The 17572-nt window shown below is 45.7% G+C and overlaps 1 protein-coding gene across 5 annotated transcripts in view; it reads left to right on the top strand.

The window, feature by feature from the left end:
* The window catches only part of radil (Ras association and DIL domains), a 32728-nt gene extending 16905 nt beyond the window's left edge, over positions 1-15823 (top strand). For 3 of the 5 annotated variants that reach the window (XM_072712554.1, XM_072712551.1, XM_072712552.1), the window contains 10 exons: positions 158-315; positions 2768-2880; positions 5034-5274; positions 8020-8192; positions 8999-9149; positions 9750-9940; positions 11339-11642; positions 13845-13981; positions 14571-14710; positions 14877-15823. In XM_072712554.1, coding sequence (XP_072568655.1) covers positions 158-315; positions 2768-2880; positions 5034-5274; positions 8020-8192; positions 8999-9149; positions 9750-9940; positions 11339-11642; positions 13845-13981; positions 14571-14710; positions 14877-14976 — 1708 coding nt within the window. In that variant the 3' untranslated portion in view covers positions 14977-15823. The remainder of the gene's footprint in view (positions 1-157; positions 316-2767; positions 2881-5033; positions 5275-8019; positions 8193-8998; positions 9150-9749; positions 9941-11338; positions 11643-13844; positions 13982-14570; positions 14711-14876) is intronic. The other 2 variants (XM_072712555.1, XM_072712553.1) reach the window with 1 other exon arrangement.
* Positions 15824-17572: the final 1749 nt, after the last annotated feature.

Raw genomic sequence — 17572 nt, 5'->3', positions numbered from 1 at the left:
TGCTCATGCATCCTATAATTACGTTCTAAAAAGCTTGTTTCACATCGATGTTGTTCACTTATATCAGGTGTTTGGCTGTGTAGTTACCTGATAATGCTGTACACGGTTCTCCCAATATCAGCTATCAAAACACCACTCTGTTGCCTCCCTCCACCAGCCAGGACCCAACCTCCCTATCTCTGCTCAACATCTCAGACCTGATCCCCGACCTGCAGGTCATATTCTTCTGGATGTCCAACGCCATCGAGATCCTCTACTTCATCCAACAGAAGTGTCCCGCCTACATGCAGGGGATCGAGCAGCTGGATTCCAAAGGTGCACGTCTCCTGTAGCTATCCGGCGTGTCCCAGCGGGAAGGGCGTCCGAAGCAGTGCTGATGGGAGTGTGATTCATATAATGTTTTCCCTTTTTAAAGTGACGGCAGGCTTAAATGTGTCAGAAAACCTCTAATTAAGTGCTTTGGGAGAGATTTTTATGAGAGTCGTTTGTCACACAGATTTCACTAAAGCCACAGTAATAAACTAAAGAATAGATAACAATAATTAATTAAAGAGAGAATTTAAGAGTGATCTGATTCATTATCATATTCAAGTTGAGTATTGAAATGCATATCTGTCCTGCTGTAGCGAATTCCCAAAGGCAGCAAACACGAGGTCTGCGCCACTTGAGGTAAAGCGGGTAGGATTTGTGAGCTGGAGGTGAGGGGGGGTTAAGCGGCTCGCAGGCCACCGCTGGCTCGGTGTAGGATGGTGACAAATAATTACTGGGTGCTAATTAACAGTGACAGCCAGCAGCCCAGGAAATGCTATTACCCCCCCCCCCCACAAGATTATCTGGGGTCCACCCCACCCCCGACTCGGTGTCAAGCTACAGCGTCAGACAAATACGAAATCAGTCCAAAACCAATCTAGTCCGTTTTTTTTCCTTTGGGTTTCCTTTTAAATTAGAATTAGCATCTGCAAAGAGACATACACGTTCCTGGTCTGTTTTCACTACAGTCAACAGCAGAGTCTTTTTAATATTAATTTGATCACAGGAATAGATGTTGGGGAAAAGGATGGATAGGATTTTGACACGCTGAAACTCACAAAAGAAAGGTTAACAACTTGCCCTCATGTTCAAAGCATCTCTGTAATGCAAAGTTTGCAATTAGGAACAAACAGAGCCTCTGATTAGCATTATTGTCCTGGAAAGGCATGTGTCTATGCTGGCTGAGCTACAGTATGAGAGCACTTGATACTCGCATTAGTGAAGCCTAAGCCAAAATAAATGGAATAGTAATGTAAGCAGGGAGCTCAGGACCTCCGGAGGACACTTCTCATCACACATGGGGTTTTGCCTGTCATGCCGCACTCTTTCAGTGGCTCAGCGTGTTAGGGAACTGTGCAAGTAATTGGAAGGTCGTTGGCTCAGATCTTAGAGTTGGCAGTGACATCATCATCGGGCTCCTGAGCAAAGCCCTTAACCTCAAATTGCTCCAGGGACTGTCTGACCTCGTTTTCTCCAAAAAAAAATGTTAATTGCTTTAAATAAAAGCATCTGCTAAATAAAAAATGTAAATGTTTATTGATATACGTCTTACAATGTCATGGTGTGTGTTGTGTTGTTATGTATGGTGTATATAATGTGGAGTAAATATCACCCAAATTCCAGTAAAAAAAAAAGTCAAAAGCGGGCACCATAACTAACTGGTGAAAAAGAACTTTTATGTTCAGTTTTATATTTAACAAAAATAAGTCTAGAGAAAATCCTTTGTTTGCACTGGATTAGAGCATATCAAGAAAATGCCATTCATGCTAAACATAATTTCCAGCATGAATCCCAGCTGTCTTAGGATTTAGAAGACTATTGTTTACGTTTTATTCTGGGCTCGGATTTTCAGCCCTTATTAAACCGATTGTCATGCAGTAATTGTGCGCTAGTCTTATATGTAAGGATATTATATGCAAGGTTGCATGTAAGCATATTAGAATCCTGCCTGGTTACAGAGCCGAATGTACTACGCCTGAGACCCCATTTAGATGATTCTCTGCACCAGTGCTAACTTGTAGTTTGGGCTCAGCAAAGGGCAGCATGGAGAGCTCTTTGACGCGATTGCTCAGGAAAGAATGTCATTGCCATCACACTGGAGTCACAGCACCAGGAACTGTTTCCATGGAAATATTCCCTAGATTGACACTGTAAAGTGCAGTCATGTGCAACATAAATACACAGTACTGAGGACTGTCAAACAATGGCTTTCCCCACAAATCCTTATTTTTAGCTAGGTTGTGCTGGAAAGGCATAAAACGTGTGGCATCCTAAATTTGCTGGACAAAATAATCATCAAAGAACAAGCCAGACAAAATATTTATTAGTATATTTAGGGTTAAATATATATACTGCATCTCTCAAGCACTTTGCTGCTCCGTGAATGACAAATTAGCATATCAGAATGCCAGGAAAATGTGAAAACGCTGGCTTGTATGTAAACAAATGTGTGAAAATACCACGTCAGCCAAGTTTTTCTTACAGCGTGTTTTTAAAATAAGAAATCTATCCGGTATATTGACATTCATATTTCGCTCAAAGAATGAACGTCAAGTACAATGTAACTATCTGTTTAAAAAGGGTGGGAGGACTTTGGCAGCCTTGTGTTCACTTGTTCTTTATGTTTACAGTTTGCACATGTTTTGACACCAGTGTGAGTTTCCATCATTTTCTGCCAGATCCTGGCCAACATGTATGTATATTCTACTATATATAATATTGATGCTCCTGCGTTTAGGCTCAAAGGAGTCTTTGCTCTCAGCGACCATCTCAGCCAATGAGGAGGCCATGACCATCCTGGAGGAGGTGATCATCTACACGTTCCAGCAGTGCGTCTACTATATCACCAAGGTCCGTGCCGCGCTTGGCAACCGCCCTCATCCTCTCTGTACACTCCCTGTAATTTGATAATCACGTTATCCGGGTGTCACCGCCGGTCAAGTCTGATTGATGCTGCCATTGGCTCCCGGTCAAGACAGTAAAAGTTGACAAATGCTGTTGTGGGGGAGGGGCAGTGGTAAAATGCTGTAATGTGTCCAGATTACACAGCGGCCAGTGGTAGGCCTCCTCCGGCACGTGTTGCTGTCACAGCTCAGAGGAGCTGAGCCAGGTGGCCATGAATGTGTCTCATGGGGGGTGTTATGGTGCCACAGGAGTCGCATCACAATGATTATAAAAAAAAAGAAGGAACAAAAGCAACATAAGACAACGGGAACCCTAATACGCTTAGGTGTGGCCATGATACATGTAGTACAGTATGCTGGCAGGCCTGATGCGTACTGTTAATAATAGCAGGCCTCCGGATGGACACGAGCACATCCGCCCTTCTTATAGGTGGTGATCAAACAATTATTGTCATTATATGTAGTTTATCATCCAGCTAGTAAAACTGCAGCAAATATAATTTAGCTAATTATTTGGTTGGGAGGCAGTTTTCTCATGAACACCTCACTGGTGCGTACAAATAATCAGGGAACAAAGATCATTACAGACAAGGTATGGCAGGTAGTCGGTACTGCGGCATTTGTGCACTGTTTCTTTGCACACACAAGTCTGTGCACCGTGATCCTTTCAGAGTGATGCATCCACTCAGACAGTTAGCGCTGTCCGGTGCACAGCAGATGGTCACCAGCCCGCAGAGTGACACTTAAATACACTCTGGCACCAAATAACCCCTCTAATCTGGCCTCTTATGCCTGCTGGAGCACCTGCTGAGAGGGACATTAATAGCACAGTCACTGCCATGTGCAGACAGCCCATGCACTGGTCTGCCAGTCTGCCAGTGGACTTTGGGCTGTTGATGGAAGGGAGCCTCTGGTCTTTGGGACCACCTGCTTGCAGGCAGATCCGCATGGCCGCAGTGCTGCGGGGAGGGGGGGCAGCCCCCATCTGTGGCGGACGTGGGCATCGAACCACGCTAGGCGTAGGATGCAGGGCCAGGATGGTCACTGACCTGTAATCCACAGGGCCTGGCAGGTGTTTTATCAGGGATGTGTAATTAGTCACGTGTCACCTGACTGAAGTCACAAGTCACCTGACCCGAGGAGCTCGTTTTCGTGGAGGAGGACCTTCAGTCTTTTCCCTCTGTGCTTTTTGTTCTAAGCTTGTATCTTTATCTCGGATGGTGGTTGTGCCCTCAGCTATGGTGTACAAGGGCCCACTGTACACACTGTACACACATCCTATATATTAATGCACCCATTTTCATAATGCTGTTAAAAATTCTAAGCTAGCTGCTACATCTTTAATTACCATGTAATTTAAACAAACAAATATTAGACCTAATACAATTTGCCTTATTTATTCTGCTCAACATATTTATATATATAGTATATACAGTAGTTAGCAGTTATATCATGCTAAGTTTTAACATATGAGTAAATCCTGAACGCATCCGAGTAAATGTATAAATTATGTATACTCATCAGTTTTTTTTTAAACAGTGTCACCTCAGCAATGCTGTAGTAAATAAGGACATTCATAAAATTCAATTTGTTATAAATGTTCTTTTTTTAAATTATGGATGAAAATTCACAATGTCAGTTTTTGAGAATCAGAATTTCTGCACATTTTCCCTTGTGTGATTTATATATACTAACACACTGCCGGAAACGCCACACCGTCAGGTGAGCGGTGTAAACAGAAGCTAAGCGTGTGCCGGAGCTGGCAGTGCGCACATGCTGTGCTTTTGAGATCTGCGCGTGTGTGTGCTGTCGTCCTGGGGACCGCGTTGTGCCATAAACATTTTCAGTGAAAGCACACATGAGTAAAATAGAGGCAGTGGAGTTGGTAGTATAAAAATAAGGGTAAATATTATAAACAAATGCAACATAATGGAAACCATACAGTGCTATTCACTGGATTCCCCTGGTGACAATATAAAAGTCAATAAAAACTATAATAGCTCGGATTGACTAGGCTAACGATATGAAAGTCTTTCATCTTTCTGAGTATGTGGAGCAATATTATCCTCGATAAAAGTGCACATTTCTCTCTTTTTTCAGTCCCTGTATGTGGTCCTACCGGGGATACTGGACTGTAACCCGTTTCAAGGGGAGAACGCTGACCCCTGCTGGAAGAGGTCGGTGCTGCCACCCGAGCCAGTGCGCAAGGTGCTACAGGTGTTGCAGACCACACAGGAGCTGCTGCAGCAGTACGAGGTGCACCCTGAAATCCAGTCCCAGATGTTTTCCTACCTGTTTTTTTTCTCCAACGTCTCCCTGTTTAACCAGCTCATAGACAAAGGTGAGCAGTGGTGATATTTGGCTTCCTACTGTAATTATGAAGAGACATTGTCCATGTAATTCCTTTATTTTGTTGCTGTTTGGGTAAATTTACAGAAAAAAACAATATTTATCAGGCCCTGCTATTGCTTTTAGTCTTTGATTACCTTATTTGATTACCTTATTTAAGTCTCTAACAAGCTGAGCAGGATTCGCTCATGTTTTTCACAGGAACATGGTTTTGTTTTGTGTGATAATGAATTCCACTGACTGTGAAGTTCTACACATAACCAGGTCATATCCACACATTTGCCAGGAGAATGTATGCAAGAAATTACGCTGATTTTATTTTTGCCCCAGTAAAATTTTTAGATTAATGGAGATAATATTGTAAATGAGCAGATATGAGGTTGAGAAATAGTCTGTCCGATGGAGATCATGAACCATAAAAGCATTAAAGAAGAACTGCAGTGTCCTTTCCTCTGGGTTGCATGGCTTGAATTTCTCAACCTGGCGACGTTTAGTAGAATTTTTAAATAGTGCGCATCCCCTAAAGACTGTCTTCACAGACACCATTTTCTTAATATCTCTGTCAAATGTAATACACATTAATATAATCTTCAGATATGTCATTTGCTTTGGAAATCCATCTCCAGAGCAGCCATCGCCTCCCAGTATCATTTAAAGTCATCAAAGCACTTTTGAGATGAATGATTCATCCGAGCAAACAGGCTCCGTGTGAACGGGGGCCAGTCGAGTAAATGAGGGGCGGGTGGGGAGGGGGGAGTTTGTCTTTATGCGTCCTCACGACTGCGCGCCTCCCAGCTCGCACCCTTTCTGGATAGTGCCGCAGCGCGTCTCAGCGTTACTCGGTGTAGGATCTGGTTTTGCGGTGCCTGTGAAGCGGCTCATTACTAAAACATGGGCGTCTGGGTGCCGGGGGCTGACGTCCGCAAGCGAACCCCCCGCCGCAAAACACACGCCACTTCGGCAGCCATGGAAACCGGTGCCAGCAGGACGGCGGCGGGATGGGTAATGATGCGTCGAGTCACACCAGGGCAGATAAAATGAGAGCAGGTGACCCCTCTCACGACCCCATTGTTCTCAACAGCTTTCATGCCGCGCTATGTGTTAGCTTAGCCGTAGCGAATAGCTGGTGGGGGCTTGAGGGAATGTGTTTTATTACCGAGCGCCGAATGGGCTGATGGGACTTTGGCTCCGTCTTGGGGCTGGTAGCCCGCTCGCTGTGTCTACTTTAGGAAGAGATTATTGCTCGTGACAACAGATAATCCTATTATTGTTCTGTCATATGACTGCAAATAGAGAGGGCTATTACTGTACTTACAAAACACTGAATTTTTCAAATTCTTTGTTGCCCTGCTTCTTTCCCACAGATATTATCATATAAGGCATAATTGCATTTTGGTATTACCGGATCAGACTTTTAGATCTTAAACTCACATATATGATTTATTTCACAATACACTATCCGTTCAATCACTTACGAATACCTTCCCAGAAAATTAGATATTTAACATAAGTATTGTTTTACTGTAAAATATATTTATGGTTTTATACTTTCCAACTACATAGTAGCATTTCTTTAGTTCTTTCATATATGTTGAGTATGAAGTTTTCGGTAGGTGTATGGATGCACTCTGAAAGTAACATTTTACAGGTGCGCTTTACGTAAAGCACTGCTAGCAAGTACAATGTATACCTCAGATTTGAGGTAATCTGCTCATAGCAAGCGTATTCCATGTCACAGAACGGCATTAAAGCAATATTAATATACATATATCTCATATGTGCTGGGAAGTGAATTGTAGAGCATTTAACTGTTAATACTGGATGTGAAAGTGCTGGTTACAAATTCATGCCACACTGCCAACTGGTATGAATCCTAATACCCCGGAAGGCACTCACACCACACAGGAGAAATACTTGTGAAATCACACCTTAAAGTTGTAAAGTGGAAACGATGGTGGATTGTGCGAGAGCGTGACCTCTCTAATTCTCACAAAGGCTCCATCTAACTGCAATCTGTAAGGAAACTAATCTTCACTCAGCTGGCAGGAAATCTGAATAATTCTGCACTTTCGTCTTTTTCCTTCCACTCTAAAGAAGTAACACGACAAGAATATTAGGAAACATTGTGGCACCTTAAATTCCACAGTCTTACGGTAGCCAGGAAAGAGCCAGTATACGGCATGCTCCTTAATTACGATGAAATAAACATCTAAACATGCTTTAAAAAAAGATGTGAGAAACTGGGAATTGAGTCCCACTGCTGAACTGACTCCTCTGCTCTGTGTGGGGGGGGGTTTGCATGTTTTTCCCAGTGCACCAGTTTCCCACCAGTGTAACAATTACTAGCATGACTAACTTGATTGTGTGGGTGTGATGGACTGGCATAACTATGCGGAGAACGGTATTAGAATGATATGAATTTACATACACAGGAAGTGCTGGGAGGCGGTAAAGCATCACCATAACACTCAGGATGAGTACATAGGAGTTACACTGCATGCTGGCTGACCCAGTGCTGGGCCCCCGGCTTGGTCTCACCATTATGTCTGTGTGTCTGGAGCCATGTAGGATAAGCAGAAAGAAACATGGATGAAAAAAGTATCTCTGTCTGGGAGGAACCCTGGAATTTGCTCCAGGCCCCTCACACCCCTAACCAGGCTGTAGGATAGAAGGATTGAGTGATGGGTGATGTTGCTGGTATCTGAGGGGAGCCCCGTGTCGGTGCTTTTGTGCCGAGGTCCGGCCCGTGGCTGGTACCAGCGCTCCCGGATCCTCCAGGTCCAAGCATGCCTCCGAATGGTGCTAGACTGGGCCAGGAAGGCAGGCCTGGCACATCTAACCGACAAGTTCCTGGCCAAATTCCGCAGCGCCGTCAGCATCCTGACCACGCCCCTCCAGCAGCTGCTGCAGGTATGTCCTTCCTCTCCATCCCTCACTCATATTTCCATCCTCATTTGCAACCTTTCCTGCAGAAGATGTGCAGTCTGCTTCTTCATGATCCCTCCCTGAGGAATTCAGGATTCTTCAAGATTCAGGCATAATGTTCACCACTGACGGAGAACTCTGAGAATGCCGTGGAGCCGGTTCCGTTTCAGCCGGCCTATTCAGCCGTTGCCGTCTGGTTCTCTGATCCCTGCGGGCCAGTACAGGATCTGCAATGCCTCCTTCTCCATATGGTCACTGCAGAACTTCCTATCCTGTGGTTTCTACAGCATGTTACATTGCAACAAATGCGAAGCCAAATTTCCGCCTCACTGGGAACAACGTAGGGGTTTCTCAGAGCGAAGACAAACCAGATGAGATTTCTGCTCCTGGAATTTAGCTCGTTTAAGCAAATCATGGTTAAATAAGTGAAAAAAAAATCTTACTGTGTCCTTGGCAGGAAAATTGGTGCAGATTTATGTCTCGGCAGATAGAATACATAATTGAACGGCATTAAGATATCACAATGGGCCTGCAATGATTTTTAGAAGTCCGATGTCCAATTTAACCACGAGTACAGCTAATAAATCATCTCCCAGGAAGTCATTCCTCCGTGGGCCGGTGTCACCACTGCACGCCTGGCGCATGCAGTTCATGTCCTCCCATGTGACGCTGTTTAATATCGGCGTTGGTTTCCAGGGAAACTGGGAGCTGGCCCAGGCATTTGAGGTAAAGCGTAAGCAAAGCTGATCATGGTGCCCCCTGGCGCCCCCTCTGTCTGGATGGGTTCACAGATGAGCTGGAAATCGCTGTCTCTGGATCACCCATCCCTGAAGCCCGTCCAGCTGCACCGTATCCTGACGCAGTACCAGCTGGCAGCGGGCACGGGGCCCGTGACCTCATGGCAGCCTGGTCCAGATGAGGAGACACACATCTACAAAACAGGTACGGGGCATCTCCCTCTGTCTCCCCCGTCAGCCAGACTTAGATCTTGTTCAGGGAGGCTGGAGTTAAATATAAGCTGTTTAGCGGGCGGTTTCTCAGTCAGTTAAAATCCAGAAGGTCATGGGTTCAAATCCCATGACTGGCAGAGTAATGATGTCACCATCAGGCCATTGAGCAAAGCCCTCAACCCCAACTGCTGCAGGTGGACTGGATGCTAGTTGACCCTGCTCTCTGACCACAAAACTTTCCTCACTTGTCCGTCACTTTGCACAAAAGCATCCGCTAACTAAATAAAAATGTTAATTTACCCAGTAATCGAGCATCATACACATCAGATCCATAATTCTTTTTTGAAGTTTCACTTTTGGATCAGTGTAGGGTGTGGCGAGAACCCAATTTCATTTTCACACCTGGAGATGATTTATGGGCTGAGGGCTGTGGTTTAATGCTGCTGACACGGGGCTGGCGGAAATTGGATTGGAGAGACGGAGACTCCTGGGAATCGGGTGGACACAATGGGGGGAATCAAATGCAATCTGCTTGAGGGAAGCGATAAATAAGTCTGATGTTGCCGGGTCATTCTCCCCTGCTGGCTTTTAGTGGACCTGCTGGAAAGTTTTGAGAACCACCCGCCCATTGTTCTGCCCAGCAGTGGGTTCAGGGTGGACCTGGACTGCGACGCCGTGGACGAGAACATTTACAGGCAGTTGCTGTACGTTCGACACTTTCTGTGGGGTCTGAGGACCAAGTCGCCCTCCACCAACGGCAGCACAGACTGGCAGGAGCCGCAGGTAACGCCGGCCTTATCTTCTGCGCTGCTTCAGCTGCTCGTTTGGAGCGCAGTCAGCAGAGATGTCCTTCTGAGTCATTATTTCATTTGTACAAAACTGGAGCAGAAGTCATCCCATCCAGGGTGCAGCCCAGCCTTAGCTGCCAGGGAAAGGTTCCAGGCCCCCATGCTATCCTGACCAGGATAAGCTGTTAGAAGATGGATGGATGGATGGATGGATGGATAGATGGAATCAGAAAGTATAAATTTCGCATACCACACATACAGGGCTGATGAAACCTCTAGTCATTTGTAACAGATCCAGAACGGAACTACATGTGAATGTTGAAGAAATTCTGAGGATCCAGCTACAAATACAATTAGTATTTGCAGTCAATTATCAATTGACAAAAAATCTCCAAATATCATCCCTGTATGATGTTAAAGCTGATCTGCTGTCATCCTCTCCATGTGCTGGAAACAGGAACCATTTAAAGAGTCGTAATAATCTGGCAGATGAGGGGACCCCTCTGTCGAGGAACCAAGCAAACTGCTAGACAGGAAAATCATTCTTAATCTTATTAAGGGCTTTAGCTGTCTGATCAGGCACTTCAGTCTGCCTGGGTTATATCTTTTCAAGTGGTCATGTTTTTACCAGCTTGCATCTCACGTGTAGTCCGACGTGCTCTGGGTTTGTTTTGCAAAGGTAGGCATCGCTTTCTGATTGTTTTGCTGACGCAGGGCGCCCAATGCCAGTAGGTTTCTTCTCCTTTCCATAACTTGCAATTCTTAAAAAAAATGCTGAATATATTGAGTCAGGGGCCAAATCACAAGTGATGACAGAAGAATAAGAATTTCTTCAAAACCAGGGATGCACATGACTGGTACTTAAGTCTGCATTCACCTTTAAAAGAGATTCATGCGACAATCGATTATTGTAACAGCGCAAATGTGTACGTATTTAATGTGAATTTGCACTGCTATGACAAGACATTACCGTGCAGTTCAAACTTTATACCGCAAATGAAGTACGAATTAGCATGTTAATGTTAAAATGCACGGTAATTTCTTGTCACATCAGCGCAAACGTACATAAAATAAGTATGCATTTACGCTGTTACAATAATAAATTGCCACATATATCGCTTTTATACCAGTTATGTGCATCCCTGTTCATAAAGTATATTTACAGCATCATTCCAGCCCTAGAGACCTTTACGCACCCAGAAGACGTGCTTGAGCAAGGACCCGGTTTGTTGTTTCTGGGCCTCTTACTTCCTCGAGTGTAATGACTGTTTGTGGCCAATAGGGGGCCCCAAGCACAAATGTGTGGTTTGAGTGATGGTGAACATCACCACTGTGCTTAGGATGATGTGGGCTGAGGAATGTGGGGGACATTCTCTCTCTCCTGTCTCTCCAGAGGGAGCCACCGCAGTCCCAATGCAGCCCCAGGCCGGCAGGCCCCCGTAGGGAGGGGGAGGCGGACGGCAAGGTGTCGGGGGTGTCGGCCCCCAGCGGGGTCTCTGAGGAACGCCTGCGGGAGAAGCTGCAGCAGATGCCCCACAGCTTGCGACGGAATGGGCCACAGCGGACGCTAGACCCGTCCTGCCTGCTCACTCCTCCCAATACACCCCTCTACCCAGAGCACCCCCAGCTCAATGGCTGTAGCAGGACCCCCCCAGATATTAAGAAAGCCAATGGCTTCATTGCAAATGGCTTGGAAGGTGAGCGCTTCTAACCGCATGCCGGAACTATTGCAGTTGGGTGCCCATATGGATTAAGATTCTGTGCCCATGATCAGTAGGCTGCTGGTTCAAATCCCAGGGTCAGCAGGCTAATTTTGCCATTGGGGCCTGGAGTGAAGCCCTTAGTATCCCTAAGGGCTGGAGTAAGCCCTTAGTTTTTGGGGTTGTCTGATCCTCACTTGTGTGTCGCTTTAGATAAAAATTTCTGCTAAATAAATAAACATGACTGTTATAAGTGTAGACAAGCAGGCCATTCTGGCCCTGACCAACCTAGTAGTGCTATTGTATTCACTGTTTTCGAGGCTTGGAAAGGACCCCAGACATCAGCAGTGCTTGCATTTTTTTCCTTAGACTAAGCAACTTCACCGACTTGCACCAGCAGCACTGCTACATGTAATCCCACAAGCTCAACCCGTGTAGAAAGGTCTCTGGTTTCGGCTGGTTAAGGGCGGCGGTCGGGGGCCACATGAGCCGGTGGGGCTCGACGGGCAAGGCGACCTTCCATCTGCTTTGTCACCTCTGTTCCCATGGTGCCGTGGAAACGTGACGCTGGCATGGAGACGAAAACATGTCCTGGACACTCCCCCCCCCCCGTGCCTGCGATCATCTTTCAGCTGTAAATCAATGTCCTGTGGAAGCTAACGATCTGCGTCAGCAGTGACGGCCTTCAGTGCTCCTCCCATCCCCAGCTCTTCTTGCTGTATTAGCTTATCATCCTAATTTGTGTCACGAGATACTCGGCGTTTGAAAGATGCCGGCGAATGCGTAACAACAGCACATCTGCCTTCCATAATTCATGACTTCCTGCTTTCTGGAGTCAGAGTGGACAGCAGGTACCTTATTTAGAAGCATTCAGTTTCCCCAGCAGACGCTGTTATCCGCAGCAGTCATTACAGCTCATACAGACTGATCTTGTTAATTAGGCCATTCACATTAAGCCTTCTGCCATTACTAACACTTACAACTTCCACATTTAAAAAGACCAAAGAGTAGGGAAAGTAAGAGCAGTTCCTCATAGCGGGTCTGAGAGTCATGAATTCGCCTTTAACTTGAAATAACATATAGCTGTCAGATACTCCACTGGGGATTTAAATCGCACAGATAGACTTGACATAATTCAACTAGCATGGAAATTTAAGAGACTTAAACACAACAGACACACACAGCTACTGTAGCTGACCTAGAAGTAAGAGATCCACAAAGACAGATGCAGAGGTAAGTTCTCATGTTAGCCTGCATCTGTGCTCCTGGAGCTCTCCATACAATCCCAAGTCCATTAGAAAACAGTGTTGAAGGCAGATTCTGCCCGCAACGGTCTTTGCCAGCAGAGAAGCCAGATAATCCTCCCTCTGCCCCCGGTTTGAGCTCCCCCCTCCTGCGCTGAACAGCCTCTCTGGCCATTGGCTGTTCAGCTACACAATCACTGTAGGTTGCATCAGCCTCCAGAACTGGCCCAGCTGAAGGTTTTGGCATCAGCTCTGCCCCCCCCGCTGCCCAGCTTCAGGGAGCAGAGGGGAATGGTGGGCTCTGGCCGTTCCCTGTCCGGGGAGGCCTTCTGCAAACCCCTCCCCCCCCCCCCCCCCCCCCGGAAAGATGCTACGCTCTTACATGTACTATACAAACAGGGACCTGTGTAACTCACCTTACTCTTCAGATCGACTCACTGTATCTAATTAGAAAAGCTGTAACCACTAATTGCGGAGGAGTCTGTCCACTCAACTGAAAGCACATTGAAGAATTACATTTGACAAATAAATTACAGGACCCCCATTGTAAAAGAAAATAGCACCAGTAATCCAGTGAAATAAAATGATGCCAATTACACCTGTCTGGTTTCACAGAAAGGCCTTTACTCAAGGGCTCTGGCAGCAGTAAGCCTTCATTCATAAGTCTGCTCTACTCATTTCATTTCTGCTCATTCTCATTGTACTTATCTCTTAACCTTGACAGGTAGAGGTATCTATTCATGTACGCTGTCTTCCCACGCATTTGTGCTTCAGTATTCCTCATCGAAAGCTGAAATTCATTAATCACTAAAGCAAAGTCGGGTACATAAGGAGGTGAACGAGCAACTTGGCAGACGGCTGGGGAGGATGGGGGGCAGCGGGAGAGCAGGAGGAGAGCAGGAGGAGAGCACTGGGACACCAGCACAGCCCTCTGTGTCTCTTTGTCCCCCTGCAGGCAACATGGGTGGGCTTGACTTTCCTTTCCCAGTGCCCTCCAGTCAGAGCTCAGCAGCTGACGATTTCTGTTGCGTGTTTGTAGTGGAACTGGACAAGGGACCCTTTGGCCTGGGAATGGGACTGATCGACGGACTGGTGAGTCAACGTTTTTTTTCCCCCAGTCTTCCCTGCCCTGGGCTGCTGTGAGGCCCGGTAGTGCAGAGCAGTCAGGGCAGTCAGAGCAGTCAGAGCAGTCAGGGCAGTGGCACAGCAGAATAACGCTGCCACGCATTTTATGTTATGTGCTTAATGACAAGCGCCCCGAGCATTTGCCCGAACGATGGCAAGAATGACGAATTGCGACCTTTAAAATATGGGCCGACGCAGCAAGGGCAATAATCTGGGATGGAGTCAAAACAAAGTAAAGTAAACAAGGATTTCCATGTGACGTGAGGGGCTGAATGTTCACACCCCAGCAGAGAGTCTGGAAGCTGGAAAATCACTGCTAATCTCAAGTCTACAGGAAGTAAGATTCAAGGTGACACGTTTGAATTGTAATGGGGGATATCATGACGGGATCTCCAAAAATGCCCTTTTTTATTAATTCCGTTCCCCGCCATATATGACCAGTCCATGTAAGGCCTGCTTCTTGGCTTCTTCTTCATTGATGACGCCGTGTGACAGGCCAAAGGGACGATGACAATGACATCACAGCAGGCAATCCTTTCTTTGTGTCTCCGTCCAGCACACTCCACTCAATTCTCCCGGGATCTACATCCGCACGCTGATCCCAGACGGACCAGCGGCATCCGACGGGCGACTCCGAATCGGAGACCGGATCCTGGCTGTAAACGGGACCAGCCTCATTGGCGCCGACTACCAGAGGTCAGTATGATGTCAGGCCCTGAGCTCTCAGAGAGCCCTCTTCAGGTGGACTAGGGCACTGCAGGGTTTGACAGGAAGTAAGGGGGGGAAGGGAGACACATCCTCAGCCAATAGCATCTGCCTGTCCTAAGCCAGAATTCTCTAATGGCTGTCTGTACCCCCTCAGCGCGGTGGACCTGATCCGCTTGGGCGGGGGGAGGCTTCGCTTCCTCGTCGCAAAGTCAGACCTGGAGGTCTCCGAGAAAATCAGCGCCTCTTCCTGCTAAGTAACAACGGAAGCTCAGAGACTCACGGCAAGGTCACATGACTTGAATCCCCTTACCTACAGCGTTAGGTCCTGAAGTAGAATGGCCCTGAATGTTAGTGAAATTTGTGCAGGTAAAACCAAACCATCTGTGCACACCTTTCCCAATACACCATGCAAGCGGTTACTATACTCAGGAAATAACGTGATCATGTTTACGTAGGGGTGAAAAAGGGAGGCCGATTTTCAATTACGGCTTTTATTTTTTAACCAGATGACGTTACACTGTAGCTGAGCACGCTGGCCCCACGTAACTCCTGACGACCGCCGTAAAGATCAGGCCAAAAAGATCTGTCTGAAAATGCTGCAATAACACACGTCACGTTTTCGCTTAGTAACGTTTAAAGCCCATCGGGCGCATTAAGCACATTCATGTTTTTACGTGCCGACGTAGATTTACCGAAATGGCTTTTATAAACGGCTTCCCGCGCCCCACGCCTGCCTCATAAGCACTGACGTACACGTCAACCCTCCCTTCGGGGCCGACAAGTGAAGAGCTAACAGATCAAGATTGACTGATACACCGGCTGATTGGCCGTTAATCCAGATTCAAGGATGCGGCTTTTCTTATAGAGCTTCAGAAGCAGAAGATTTGTGTTCCTCCTGTACTTTGAGATCTTATGTCACATTTACTTTAATGAATGTATCACCTATAAACCATTGGCAGATACGTGTATGTCCATCTATACTGGTGCATATATGTATGTCCAGAGCTAATGGATGACTTAGAATCTGATTTGTTTCTATTGTTCTATAGAGTAAAATGTAAAGTTAATATTCAGCTTTATAATAAAGCAATAATTGTTAAATAACCTGCATTCAATGACTAAATGTGTAAAATGTGATTTTTTTGTGTGTGTGTCATGGTTTGTGTATGATCATTTTTCAGTTATGTTCAGATAATTTTTTTGTTTCACACGAAGTATAATAAATCTAGAAAGATTTCAAGACCCAATTTTGTGGGATATAAAATTAAGGTAAGGAGTCGAACATCGAGGTGCCGTGTCGACAACGTGCAGAAGCACATCAGTCACCACTGGCGCTGTGTGTTGTTTAGTGCATTCGACGATCTGGGTGACAATCAAGCTAAATGGTTAAAACCCCAGATTATTTAGTTCCTCAGTCACGCACCACATTGCTTAACTTCACACCTCTGCTGACAGCAGTGATTCAGCTAAAATCAGGTCTCCCCATTTTAGCACACAGATGTACAACAGCAATCTCCCTGGATTGGAGAATGAGGTCAAACAGCAAAAGACCAAGAATATGTAAACCCCTATTCACTGGTTAATAATAGGCAGTGTTAAAAATCAGTTTATATAGACAGTTGGTGAATTTTGTTTTAATGCCTGTTAAGTTTCTTTCGCAAAAGGATAAGATCCTGGAGCAAGGAAACTGTCTTGCACAGATTGACCACCAGAGGGTGCTAAGAAAACCCATGTAGGCATATATGAGTTTGGCCAGTGATTCTCACCAGTCTCCAGGGTGCACGTATTTTTGGTTAATTGTGCCAGTGCGGTGAAGAGCACTGCAGCCTCCCACTTCCAGCATTGGGGATTCAATTCCCACCCAGGCTGTGTTCAGTTTCCTCTCACCGATCTCTCAAAGACGTATGGTCTGGGCAATCGGTTTCTTAATGTTATATTTTGTGTGTGCAATTCCTTTTTTTTTTAAATGTGCCCTGTGCTTCCTGGGATATGTGTCACACTAAGGGTTACCTTGTATCAGACAGGCTATAAAAGATGGAGGGACCAAAAATGAAAAATAAGCTTTACTTATTATGAGTGGCCAACAGCAGTTAGGACATAAAAGTGACATTAGCTATAAAAAGAAGCAATAAATTCAAGAAAAAGGACTTGGTTTGATTCCTTGAACTGCCCTGTTGAAAAACAAACAAAAAAAAAATCTATAGCTATTTTACGGCAAAGGAGAAACACACATGGTCTCCTAACAGCTTAAAAAAGAAAGTGGTGCAGTGGACGTTCAAGGCATTAAATGACTCCAGCATCTGATGTTTCCAGTTCTTTGTTGACAGCGGTGTGAGCTTGTGTGACAGCAGAATTCGGCAAGGTCCCATCGCTTCAGTGTAGCCCTGACGTTTTGTTCTGCGTTCTTGTGAATGATCAAATGCTCAGCTGCATTGCGCCGCTGCTTTTTTTCCGCCAGAGGAGGTGCAGAAAATGCAGGCGAATTCGTTCTGTGACAGATTTAATCAAATAGAATGCAGAGAACATCAGCTTATCGACGAAAGGCAAATCTCTACAGGAACCGTCAGAGTGACAGGTCCATTCATCCCACATATCAGCATTTTAATGCGCACGTACACACGTACACACACACACAGACACACACACACACACCAGCTTGGGTATATACTCCAGTCCACTGCATGTGACATTTGGGTGTCTGTTTTCATGATGATTACCAAACAAAAAGGCACAAATTCAATAAAGTAAACAGCTAATGAAATATTCAGAACATCCTGAACATGAAAAGTGCAGGGTCATCCCTATCCGATATTGATTCTTTGAAACCGGACACAAAACCTTAATTTCACT

This window comes from Paramormyrops kingsleyae, chromosome 5, assembly GCF_048594095.1.
Source record: "Paramormyrops kingsleyae isolate MSU_618 chromosome 5, PKINGS_0.4, whole genome shotgun sequence".
Taxonomy (NCBI): Eukaryota; Metazoa; Chordata; class Actinopteri; order Osteoglossiformes; family Mormyridae; genus Paramormyrops; species Paramormyrops kingsleyae.
The sequence above is the reverse complement of the archived record's forward strand: the minus strand, read 5'-3'. Positions and strand labels throughout refer to the sequence as shown.